Raw genomic sequence first — 13,678 nt, 5'->3', positions numbered from 1 at the left:
TTTTTAAAAAGTTAAGATTCTTTTAAGCCTGATTTGTAAGTCGCTAGAGAAAATAATTCAGCCATCTCTGAAGAAAGTTCAAGGATAAAGACAGGAAAAAAATATAAGTGGTATGTAGAATGAAAAAGTTTAACTCCTACTGTAGTCAGACTGTGTTTCCCCTCCTCTCTCTACCCCAAAATGAGATGCGGATATACTGTTATATGTCTGCCAAGCAGTTTATAAAGCCTTCGAATTAGCTATTTAGAATCATTATACGTGAATCTGATTAGTACCAGTTAAAATATTATTTAGTTAAGTCTACACAGGAAAATCTGAATTATAGCAATGTATAGAAAATTAGTATTAGCTAGGAAATTAGACTGTTTTCCTAAACTTTTCCTCTTATAGATGGAAAATTAAGGTGAAGAGTCAGGTGACCTATCAAAAGTCACACAACTGTGACAAAGGCAAAGGTGAACTCTGCAATCTTGGTTCCTGGTCCACTACCCTTTCTATTAACTACTATTGTACTTCCTACACTAATGTCAAACCATAAGGTGATTGATAATGCTAACTTTACAAATGTCACCGTATACAATTTCCTTACCAATTTATTAGTTCTCTTAGTTTATAAACAGTTTATTATTTAATAAATACTCACTAGTAACTTTCAAAATTTAGAAAAAAGTTTCCTACTATTCAAGGGAATGGGTACTTGGTTCTTTCTGTTGATAATAGTCATTTAGAGTTAGAAGGTGTTCAGAAATAAGTTTAAAATGGCATTCTAAAGCCCAATTAAATATTTGTTTCAAAAGTGACAGACTAAAAAAAGTAAAAACCTGTACAAGGCACAGAGTCATTTTTTAATAAAGGAAGGTTTATGGGAGATTTGGTAAGAGATTACAGAGATACTCTTAAATCACTTCTAGTAAAAAGTAATTTAATTCTTCCACTTACGAAATTATACTCATCCTAAGAACATATACTAAGCAAATATATAATGGAGGAGGCTGTTTCCGTTCTTTTTTTCAAAAAACAGTCAAATGATAAATTACCTTCTTCTGATTAAAGACAACTGTCACAGAAAAGGCTTCTTAATATTCTCACTGAACAGCATTTCTAGTTAATTTTAAAACTAAAAGAATAAACTAAAGTCCTCCCCTTAATTTCATAAAAAGCAGAGAACTCTCACCAAGGTAAAATAGTTGAGAAACACGTGGCCCAGAGGCCTCTGATGTCAAGCAGTCATGAAGCTGAGAACAAATCATTGGAAAGCGTCTAAGCTAAAAGGTGAGACTGACCAATAAAGAAAAAAGAAAGATGCACGGATTAGGAGTTAGTGAAGAAGACACTGAATTGCATTTCAGGAATATATGCTACTTGTACATAAAGTGTCTTTTTAATAGTTACAATTCGAGAAAAGCCTGCTAAACTGATAATCTAAACGAGGGTGGAAGTCAAAACACCAGCATGGACATCGCAAGGTGGTAACGGTGTCCACTGCATCTGCTGGTCGGGCACCAAATGCAGAAAAGTAATATGCTTCCTCCAAAACAGCGGTCTCCACAGTGGGGAGAGCAAGACAAGGACTGCACATCAGGAAAAAACATTAAAACTTCTATTAATTTTTATTTCATCCTTTATTATGTAATATATTAATACCATATTATATGTACATTTTATAAAGAAATATACAAATATTGGTTAGTGCAATTTTGCCTTTTAATGGTACTATTTTTATAACTGTCATTTAATGAAAACAAGTTTGGGATCACTGCACCTAAGGGTAAAAACTACAGGTCTGAAGATTTCAAAGCAAGAGCAACTGCAGAGAAAGAAACTATATTTAATTATGAGTATCCTAACTAGAAGTAAGAAAATGGTGAGATACCACTGTCACATAAGGAATATCCAAATTCTTTGTATTCATGGATTAGGTGCCTTTTCGGAAGTATTTTTAAATGTACTGAAAAGATTAAAATTTTTAAAACCCCGTAAGGTATTTACACCCTTAACTTATATTATTTGTACAACGTCTACACTTTAAAATCTCAGGTTACTTTCCCCAAAGATGCCACTGTTAGGAAGCCTTCCCCCTGTATTCATACAAGCAGAATGCAGAATGCAGAATCACAGAATGCAGAATAATAAATGCAAAAAGATTAAAATACTGAGGACACCAACAAGGGAGAGAATTCCAACACTGACATAAAAGTTCACGGATGAAGGACTTCTGACACGGCAGCTTCTGCCTCCCTTTGCCTCTGCCACATATTAGCCCCAGGACCTGGGGTACTGATTTACTCGGGCTAAGTCTCAGTTTCTCTTTCAAAATCTTCTGGACATGGCACAGTGGTTCAGGGGGTGGGCTGTGGAGTTAGACTGCTTGAGACTGAATCCTGCCCTACCACTTAACTAGTTCTGTGCCCTTGAGAAAGTTACTCACCTGTGCCCCTGCTGCTCTCCTATAAAATGGAGATAACAGCAGCTACTTTGTAAGATTGCTGACAGCGCCTGGATGGGAGTAAGTAGTCAGTAATAGGAGCTGGTATGATTATTGTTGTTATTGTCTTTACCGTGATAACTAATATTTACTAAATACTATGCTAAGTACTTTGATTACTTCATTTAATCTCCAAAGAAGTCCTATAAATTAAGATTTCCATTTAAAAGACAAAGTATATAATATTTGGCACAAGATAAGCCCTAAGGCTACCTAAGGCAGCCATTTTTTTTTTATTACAATAAGGTAAATAATCCAAACGGTCATACAGCAGTATTTGATTCATGTTTTTATATCAGGAAAACAAATTTAAGGATAAATTCAGAAAGCAATATATGTGTTTAAAAGAAACAAACCCTAACAATCACCAGTAGTTGTCATATATTAAGAACTCTGTATTATTTGTTTCCCTGAATAATCTATCTAAACTCTGATGAGAGGATGTGAGATGCTTTTAAAAGGAAAAAGTAGTATTCTCCATTATAGTGAAGGTTCCTGGAGCAATGGTTCTTTACCTTCACAGGATCGGGGACCCCATTTAAAGGTGATGAAAGCCCTGCATCCTCTTTCCCCAGAGAAAATATATACACTTAAAAATTTAACACACTATTTCAGAGATGCTTTATGGAGTCAAGGATGAGAATCTCTGCCCTAAAGATCTGGGACTTTGTCCTTTTTATTTTAGTATTCTGCTTTTACTTTCTGGTATACATGTTTTGTTTGTTTTTTAAATGAAATCCACAACACTTCAAGTGTTCCTTATCAAATTAAGGAGGGTTAGATACAGCTACTATTAGCTCTAAACATACCATTAAAGTCAGTGTTCATTCTCCCAGGGGCTAATTTTGCATTACAAGTGTGAAATTATATTTTGAAATTAAAAAAAAGAAAAGACACATCTTAAAGCACGCAGACTGAATTTATCTTCCTTCTCTTCAAAGAAGATACTAAGTCAAGATTATAGTTTCTCAACTTAATCAGTTGTGAATACAGAATGAAAATATAATATTGACTGTCACCCTATGGAGACTTCCTTCATGCTACAAAAAAGTCAAAGAATAGTACATTTCTAAGACTCATCTTTGTTGTTTTAAAATAACACAATAAACTACAGTTGATCACAGATACTAAACATTAAGTATTAATGTATGATATGTTTCTAAAAAGATTAAACTTTAACCTAAAATCTTCTTCATCAATAATTTGTATCAAAGAGCTTACCATTTGGGGGATCTCGTCTTTTCTCTGTTAGAAAATAAATTAAAATAACATTATTAGGCATATGTAATATAAAAATCAACATAAAATATTAATTCACCTAAACTCTGTCTTAATTCCTAAGTCAACGTACAGGTAGTTAAGAAAGATTTCTCTGAGGAACTGACATCTGAATAAACTAAGAGAGGGAACAACATATTTAAAGGCCCTAAGGAAAGAATAGCATGAAGGAACATCATGAAGCCTGGACTGGAATGAGCCAAGAGAAGAGTAAAAGGAGAGAAGTCAAAAGGAGACGGAGGGACTGGATCATGTAGGGTCCCACAGGTCAAGGAAGGAATATAGATTGTATTTTAGATATGATAGAAAGCTCTTATAGGGTTTCCAGTAGGGCAAGTAACATAACCTAATCTATGTTTTTAAGTTAACTTTGGCTACTACGTGGAAAAGAGATCATAAGGGACACTGGGTGGTTGTAGAAAGGCCAGTGAGGGAGTCAGGGTAGTCTAGATGACAGAAGGTGGTGGCTTAGATTAGGGAGGCAGCAGCAGAGGTGGTGAGAAACAGATCCAGATTCTGTGTTTGAAGGAAGAGACAATGGACTCATGGATAGGATTTACAAGGGACCATGGTAAGCCAGAGTGGAACATTTTACCCAGTTGAAGAAGACTAGGAGAGGAGTCGGAATGGGTCTAATTGGGGTCAGGGAACATGGATCAAATGCTCTACTCAGATATGTTATGTTTGAAAGCTATTCTGATGTCCAACTGAAGTAAATTAGTCTGAAGGTTGGGGGAAGGGGTCAGTAATACAGATAAAACTTTGGAAGGTTTCAGCATACGGACAGTTTTCAAGCTGCAGGACTGAGTGAAAGCATAAGGGTAATGAAAATACACAGAGATAACTGAGCACCGGGGCAGACCAAAATAATAACAAAGAACTACAGCAGATTAGGAAGGAGTAAAACCAGGAGAACTACCAATCCTTTGTATTCATACTCTTACATACAAGGTCTGATAGCATTTTAGATTTAAGAAATTCAAAAGTGGCTGAAGAATTTTAAACAAATAGAATTTCCAGAGATTTTCTAATATAAAGTTGTCCAAAATTATAAGCAAAATACCCATAAATGATGATATAATAAAAATAATTAGTTTATAAATAGCCATAAACTAAAATTAATAGGATTTAACTGGAGGACAAGTGAGAAAATCCTGGCAATGGGAAACATAAATGTATTACTCCATCTGGTGGTCTGATGAAGTAACTTTTTGAAACATTTGACGTAATCAAATTATGTCTATATCAATGAATGTCAACCTCCCATTTCCCAGGTGATGTCACCTCTGCAACCAGAGGAAATACTTCTTAAAGTGATGACAACAGATATGGAAATATACTGAGATAAATATAAAGTTCAGAGTGTAAATTCTAAAAAGTAACTTAAAAATAAGACGGTATCCTGGCTTGAAAGCCATACATATGAAAAAAACGATGGCTTGGTTGAACAATGAATGGGAGGTACTAATGTGAGGTATTTGCTAAAACATTAGCAGGACAGTGTTTAATCAAATCAAGAGATGTGTTTTAGTATCATGGAACCAGTGAAACTACTTTTGGAGTACTCTGTTCAAATCTGAACCATCTGAAGAAGACATAAAAATCTACAGTGGATTCAGAGCTCAGTACTCAGGATGAGTCTATAAACTACATCATGTGATGAGTAAAAAACTGGAACTGGTTAAACTAAAGAAGTGAAGGAGTAAGAACACGATAGATGGCTTCCACTATTAAATGGCTACTGGGAGGAAAAGAAAACAGACTAATTTTTTGTCGCTCCAAAAGTCAGACTCCACGCATCTAAGTTAAAGAGAGGTGAAGCTGGGGTTTGACTTAGCATGAAGGACTACCCAAAGATGAATCAGCTGACTCCCTAATGTTGTGGTCTTTCTGCTTGTGAAACACCATGCTTAAATGCTTAGGAACTGCGTAAAAAGAAATTCCTATACCAGCTGAAGACACCTTTAAGTGACCTTCCTATTTCAAAGTCAATTAGTCTATATTTTAAGAAACATTTTTTACTCGCTTTGATTTGGAAACGCCACGTATTTTGGCTAAAAGGAACCCCAGAAAGCCCCTGGCCGAGCACCACATGTCCCTGAAATAAGGTACTAAACCATAAATTATTCCATAGCTTTAAATTCTTCCCTAGCATGGAATCAAGTGGTAAATGTCCTTGATCCCAAAAAGAAGTAACAAAAAATAGGTCCCTAACAATTCTCCTATTTGCTCATTACAGTTAAGATATAATAAGAAGGCAATAGTGAGCAACAGCTTAATTCATTTTATTCTCATTTTTACCTCACTTCCCTCTTGGAAATACATTAAAATACTAATGGAGAAGTATAAAATGGAATACACGATTTTACACTCCAGTTTTCCAGATTCAATGTCTTATTTTTTTCATGGCTTAGTCCCTCTTATTGGTAAAGCACATCCCTGAACACAGTGGTAACATGTACCCCCAGATATACAGAAAACTTTCAAGGAGCATATGGCATAGTTTTAAGGATATCTATTTGCTGATCTCGATACCCATATGTTATTTCTCCTAATACTGATTTGCTTAAAACGATGATTTTGGAGAGGTTCACCTTTCCTAATCACCCTTCTCCCACTTCCTAACAGGAACAGTAGACTGTTAACAAATATTTCTATACCAATAAATTTAAAGTTCTACACTATCTTGCATCATTCTCTAATTATCTTACATATATTAAAGTCTCATGAATTACACTGCGTTTCTCATGGTTTTATAATAGATAACATTAGGGACAAAATAGAGACAAAACAGTGTTTACAGATTATATTTGCAACGTGGCTTATTTGCTTCTAGGCTTGCCTAAAAAGTCTTTGTTCACAAAGTATTAAATATTCTAAGAATGTAAGAACAATGCCATAAAAACGCAAATTTAAGAGTCAGTATATACGGAATATTACCAACAAAAAAAGGTTATCAGAATGAGTTCTTCAGTAAACTGAAAAAAACTAGTTCTTAATATGCCTCTTAAGTAAGGATCATCACCTTTTTTATTTTTATTTTTTTGTAGAGGGGCAGAGAATAAACATTTTAGATTTTGTGTGTCATACAGTCTTTGTTGTAACTATCCAACTATTGTTGTGGCAAACAGGCAGCCACAGACATACTATACAGACAGTATGTAAGCCAATAAACATAGCTGTGTCTCACTAAAACTTCAGGTGGTGGGCCAGATCTGTCCCATGAGCCTTAGTTTGCCAGCTCCTGTTTCAAAGAATTAAAAAAAAAAAAAAAGGTTTACCAGATTTCCTTTGTCGCCGGCCCAACAAGTCTGTAACTGCTTTTCGGAATTTTTTTGCTTCTTCTTCATTGGCAAAATTAAGAGCAACTTGACAAGTCTGAAATATATATATATATATATATATATATATATATATATATATACACATATATATTTTAGCAAAAAAGGTAAACAGCAAAAAACATGAATTTAGCTTTATTTAATGAAAATGTTGATAGCTAACAAAGTACATTTCTGAAGAAGGAAAGCTGACTTTACTAACAAAGATTCAGTTTACCTTAAAGTTTTAATTTTACCTGAAAAACCTAAGAATGCTAAAAGCACAGAAAAAGCAAAGTAAAAGACTACACTTAGAAAAGCTGCCTATCACAGTGGACACTCAAAATTAAATTGAATACTTCAACAACAACAAGAAAAGAAACAAAAAAATTTGATCCTTCAACAGAGCTCTATAAAATAATTTGGATTTTAGAAAAAGCAAATACCAGAAAAGTTGGTCAAATGCAGGCCAGCTCTATCTTTACTAGGCAATGTTTTTATTTTACAGCTTAACTGTAGGTATTATTTAAATTATAACTTTAATTCAGGTAAATTATTTAAAAACGTGGAAACACAGTGACATTATTGATTATGGTACTTAATGCATACTTTTATATATTTACATATATTTATATTTTATTAAGAAAAATGTGGAAAACAATAGCTAGAGAAGAAAATATTTTTTGAAAAGATAGATCATCTAATCCAACCATCTTTTTTCTTATTATAGAAAAATTTAGGAAATACAAATATGAAAATAAAGAAAATTAAAATCACCTATAATCTAGACACTCAGACAATCCCTGGGAGCATATGGTATGGAAATCCTTCTAACAATTTCCCCAAGTATATGCGATAAATTTTTGAAATTCTGTTCTCCCCCCTACACACATTTACTTTATTTTAGTACTCTCCTAAGTCACGAACTATTCTTTTACAAAATAACTTGAATGGCAATATAATATTCGATGTTTAAAAGATATCATGGATTAGTGGGCAATTCAGACTTCATTTTTACAGAAAACTAAATCCCAGAAAGATTAAGCTATCTGCCCAAAGACAAAAAGATGATGAAAACCAAATTTCTTTTCACGTAGCAAGTTATATTCACAGTACTCTTTGAAATCCTTTTTGTTTTTTTGGCCCTTTAAAATCGTAGCCATTTCCTCTTTACTATCTATGAAGATGCTTTTAAAAGTAAAATAATTCTTTTTATTTTATACAGTGTTTACATGGAAAGCTCATAGATGCTTTCCACAGACAAATGTAAAAACAATTACATTAAACAGGGCAATAAAAAAAAAATATGACTTACATCTCCAGCGAAGGTATGAAAATATCCTCTAGGACTATTATATACAAAGTTATTGTATAGCTCTTGTTCCCACAATAGTTTCCCATCCTAGAAAACAACAGTTAAAATAAGAGTTAACAAAATGATAATCTCTAGGAATAAACCAAAATAGATGACTCCTATTAAGCAAATTGTTTTTATTAATAATAGCTTTTACATGCACAGAAAACACAGATATGCATAAAATATATATAACATAATTTAATTGGTGTTTTCTTAATAAGAAAATAGTAAATTCTGGGTATTTCTTCCATAAAAACTATGTATCGAGTGAGCTTAATTCAGTATGCCAAGATACAATCTCCTTAGCCTGTATTCCCAAATACAGTTACCTGGTCAAATACATAACTAGAACAGTTACTAGGTCATCAATGTCAGACAGAAGGAATAGAATACTGCTGTACATGCACTGATGATCAATGCCTAGTTCCACTGGCAATAGACCGTGTGCTATCAAACATTATAGGAACATTTCATGCTCTTTTCCTCAATTCTGTAAGATGCTGGGAGTGTCAAATATACCTTCTCTGTACTGTTCACTAACAGTCTTTGAACTCCTAAATTTTATACAGTGGCTCCCTAATACTACCAGTAAAAGTAGTGTCAATCATGTGCAGAAAAAGACTGATGATTAAGGTGCACCAAGGGTAAACTCTGGTTAGGAGAGCCATGGGTGACTGGATTGTCATATGTATGGCTATAGTAGAAGACACAGAATTAACCTTAATACCAAAGGTGGCTAATTGCCAAGCATTCAGCAACGGTTATCTACAATTAGAAATCAGTAGTTAGAGGAAGATAAGTATTGCCCTATTCTGAAAGCAAAGTTCTACCTAGACCATGACTTAAAAATATTCAGAATTCACTATACACACAGGACCACCCATTCCTTTTCTCTTTGTGGAGTTATATGTGCACTTTACTTCTAAATAGTGCTTCTCATTGGTGATGAGAAGTATGTCAAAACAACTATGGGTTTCTTTCAAACTACTGAATGTTTCCCCATCCCCTAGAATCACTGCCATAGTTAAGCCACTGATAACAGGAGTACCCCACATCTCTCAGCTGTCTTGGAGTATGGAGAAGTGGATGCTAAGAAGCACTAAGTTACGAAGTACAGTAACTTAAATCTTACTTAATCTCAGGGAAACACTTTGCAATAGACGCAGATGGCTCTCGCATTTTATAAATAAATAAGCCAAGGCCCAGAGAAATTAAACATACAGAGGCTGACATACAATCTATCCGTAAGTATCATCCAGGAGAGTTCAAAGTCAATGTCTTTTGGGGTTTTTTGGTTATATTTATTGTCACATATAAATATTACAAAAGCCTACTTATAGAAAAGGTTTTAAAAGATAAATGGAGACTTCATCTCTGCAAAAAGGTAATTACTTCTATGGTAACTACAAGAAATGAATACCTGAGAATGGGCATCCAATCTAGAACAATGTGGATTTGTGTTTGAATGTGAGAGATACAAAGCTGTGAAAACGTAAACATACCTATGTTGAGAAACAACATAAGGAAAAATGGGTAGCAAATACATTATTATAGATACTGTATTATGCTTTAAGCCTAGGCTGAAGTAACTAACAGTACATACTAAACTAAAATACGCTTTTATAGTTCCTCGAAAGGACTTTATACTACTCTGTGTGGGACAAGATGAAATAGAAGAGTATCATTAGAAAGAGAGCATGTAGGAAAGCCCAAGATGTAAAAAGTATTAAACCATACATACAGGATAAACAAAAATTACATACGTAACATACATAAATATATGTAAAAATCATAACTGAAATAAAAAACCTAAGCACCTACAGTTTAAAGTGGAAGCAAAACAAAACTCACCTTAATATCAAATATTCTTAAAAAATAAGATCTCTGTGGATTGTCCTTAACAAGACAAGCAACACCGCTGCACTTCTTTGACCACATACAGTTACGATCTGCTGCATATAACTGTACCACCGCTGAAGACATAGTCTGGAAAATGTAAAATTTATGGCCATTAGGTTCAAAATTACACTCAGATGACCTCAGCCCCTGCTGACATCCTGATTGCAACCTCATGAGAGACATGGAACCAGAACCACCCAGCTATGTTGCTTCTGAATTTGTGACTCATAGGAACAAGGGGATAATAAACATTTATTGTTACTTTTTGAAGAAATTACTTACTCAGTAATAACACAATAACTATGCTAAAAATAACTATGGAAAGAAACATTTATTGCTGCTTAGAATGTATCAGAAACCGTGTTAAGCACTTTTAAATACACCTCCATTTAAATTTTATTACTATTATAATTTCATTTTATGCTTGAGAACCTCAGAATTAAAGGGATACATAATTTACTCCAAATCACACAGCTAACCGGCAGAGTTGAAATTCCAATCCAGGCAAGTTGTGACTTCGGATCCTGTACTTACTCCTTGCAAAATACAGTAATCCCCAATCCCCCTTTATCCATGGGGAATACATTCCAAAACCCTCCAGTGGATAGCCTGAAACTGCCGACAGTACCAAATCCCATATATACTATGTTTTTTTCCCCTGTGGATACATAGCTATGATAAAGTTTAATTTATAAATTAGGCACTGAGAGATTAACAACTAATAACACAATAGAACAATTACAACTATATACTGTAATGCACGTTATGTAAATGTGGTCTCTTACTCAAAATTATCTTATTGTACTATACTCATCCTTCTTGTGATGTGAGATGATAAAATGCCTATGTGAGGAAATGAAGTGGGGTAAAGGCATAGGCATTATGATGTAGCATTAGGCTACTACTGACCTTCTGACAATATGTCAGAAGGAGGATCATCCACTTCTAACCTGCAATTGACCTTGGGTAACTGAAACCATGGAAAGCAAAACCATGGGCAAAGGAGGACTACTACACCGTTTTCCAATAAAATGAACATTTAAGTAATGAAGTAGTAGTGTTAGTAAAGGTTGATGTCTGTATAGCAGTTAACTACTTCAGTATGGTACTAAATCAAACGAAAGCAAAATTTGTGGTTACTAAATTATAATGCTGGACACTTTGATCATACCATCCTGGAAGACAGATTCTAATATCACCTTTTTTAAAGATGGTAAAACTGAGGGAAAAAAGATATTAAGTGACTTAAACATGGCCACTTAGCTTGCAAGCTATACTGAAAACATGAAGAGTTATTTGAGTGATCGTTGTACCAATTTTTCCAAGGATATAGCTAACTAGTACCCTTTCAGACATGTAAGAAAGAAGCTAATTGTTACATGCAAGGAACACAGCACATTAACTTCTACCACGTTGCCACCTCACTCATGACAGTAACATAAAATAATGGAAACTTTAGTTTAATTCTTTTTTTTTTTTTAATTTTTTTAATGTTTATTTATTTTTGAGAGAGACGAGACAGAATGCAAGTGGGTTAGGGGCAGAGAGACAGTGAGACACAGAATCCGAAGCAGGCTCCAGGCTCTGGGCTGTCAGCAGAGCCGGATGCGGGGCTCGAACTCATGAGCTATGAGATCATGACCTGAGCCGAAGTCAGACACTCAACCGACTGAGCCACCCAGGCGCCCCAACTTTAGTTTAATTCTAAATTAAGTTTTTTTTTAGGGGCACTTGGGTGGCTCAGTCAGTTAAGCATCCATCGACTTTGGCTCAGGCCATGATCTCACGGTTCGTGAGTTTGAGCCCTGCGTTGGGCTCTCTGCTGTCTGCACAGAGCCTGCTTAGTTTCCTCCGTCTCCCTCTCTCTCTGGCTCTCCCTCACTGGTTCAGTCTCTCTCTCTCTCTCCCTCCCTCTCCCTCTCTCTCTCCCTCCCTCCCTCAAAATAAATACACTTAAAAAAAATCTCCTTTAAGCTTTTAAATAAATAAATAAATAAATAAATAAAGTTTCTTTTATAGTATAATCTAGGAAGTAACTATTCAATTTTAGTTTCTGTCAGAATGATACACCACACTTACAAATCCTCTGAAAGTAATAATCATGTTTTTGGGTCTAAATCTACTGATTTCTGGGGCACCTGGTGGCTCAGTCAATTAAGCATCCAACTCCTGATTTCGGCTCAGGTCATGATCTCACGGCTTGTGAGATTGAGCCCCGCCACTGGGCTCTGTGCTAACAGAGCAGAACCTGCTTGTGACACTCTCTCTCCCTCTCTCTCTCTCTCTCTCTCCCCCTCTGCCCCTCACCTGCATGAGTGTCTCTCTCTCTCGCAAAATAAATAAACATTTAAATCTAGTGACTGCACTCCTAAATGGGAAATCAAGGAAATAATTTAAAATACCTCAAAAATTTGTTATTTTTATATAAATATGAAACAAAATGTTTATACGAATATATTAGTTACAGTTTTTTAAATAAAAGGAATTTAAAAACCAGAAGTAAGAGATGATTTAAGTAATTATAGTATATCAGTTCAATGAATACTGGTCATTGTAAAAGGAAATAGACTATTAGATTTAGAAATAAAGTTGTTTTGGGTTACCTAACTATGGCTGGGGAACTTTCAGACTCATATACACAGAGTTTATATATATTAGTTATAATAATAAAGTCAGAAATGTAAGATGAGTGTACTTTTGGGGAATCAAAATTGTATAAAGACTTCCCTAACTAACAGTGCTCCATGTTATGTTTTTAACTTTTGTAGACCACAAACTCCTCTTTGAATTTCTGATAGTCATTGACAGCACACAAAGCAGCAAGAAAATTTCCACAAGAGCCATTAAAAAAATTATAAAGATAGTTTGAAACATATCAAATGTATATACTAGGATGCTGGGCTTAAAAAAGGACACTATGCCTTTGGCTTGCTCAAAGCATACTTTGTTCTTCTCCAAGTATAACACGTATCATTTTCTGCTTGGGCTCCCCGACCTCAAACTCCTAACACTGAAAGCTTCAACCAAAAACAAATGGATTCTGCATATATGACCCAAAGGTATTAAAGAACAGACTGAAGGATTCAAAAATCAGATAAATAAATTTGTTTTCTAAGGCAAATTCATATAAATTACTGTCCTTTTAGTATGATGCTGTCAAAAGGCATTCATTTCTAAAAAGAAATTAGGAAACTAGATACCAAGAAAAAAATAAAAAAATCCTTTTACTTTTCTTTTTAACCAAAAAACAAGAAGTAACAGCTCAGAAAAGAAAAAAACGGATTATCAAATAGAGTCTGAAATTCCATTATGGAAATCCCCTTGCCAAATGACCAAACG

The 13,678-nt window shown here is 34.5% G+C and overlaps 1 protein-coding gene across 1 annotated transcript in view; it reads right to left on the bottom strand.

Annotated features, from left to right (window-relative positions):
- WASL (WASP like actin nucleation promoting factor) overlaps nt 1-13,678 on the bottom strand; it is a 62,665-nt gene that overhangs the window by 20,475 nt on the left and 28,512 nt on the right. The window contains exons 2-5 of the mRNA XM_058724432.1: nt 10,292-10,426; nt 8,399-8,485; nt 7,045-7,141; nt 3,707-3,730 (exon numbers count right to left, since the gene is read on the bottom strand). Of these exons, the coding sequence (XP_058580415.1) occupies nt 3,707-3,730; nt 7,045-7,141; nt 8,399-8,485; nt 10,292-10,426 (343 nt within the window). The remainder of the gene's footprint in view (nt 1-3,706; nt 3,731-7,044; nt 7,142-8,398; nt 8,486-10,291; nt 10,427-13,678) is intronic.

The sequence above is a fragment of the Neofelis nebulosa genome, chromosome 4, assembly GCF_028018385.1.
Source record: "Neofelis nebulosa isolate mNeoNeb1 chromosome 4, mNeoNeb1.pri, whole genome shotgun sequence".
Lineage (NCBI taxonomy): Eukaryota > Metazoa > Chordata > Mammalia > Carnivora > Felidae > Neofelis > Neofelis nebulosa.
This window is presented reverse-complemented; position numbering and strand designations above follow the sequence as displayed.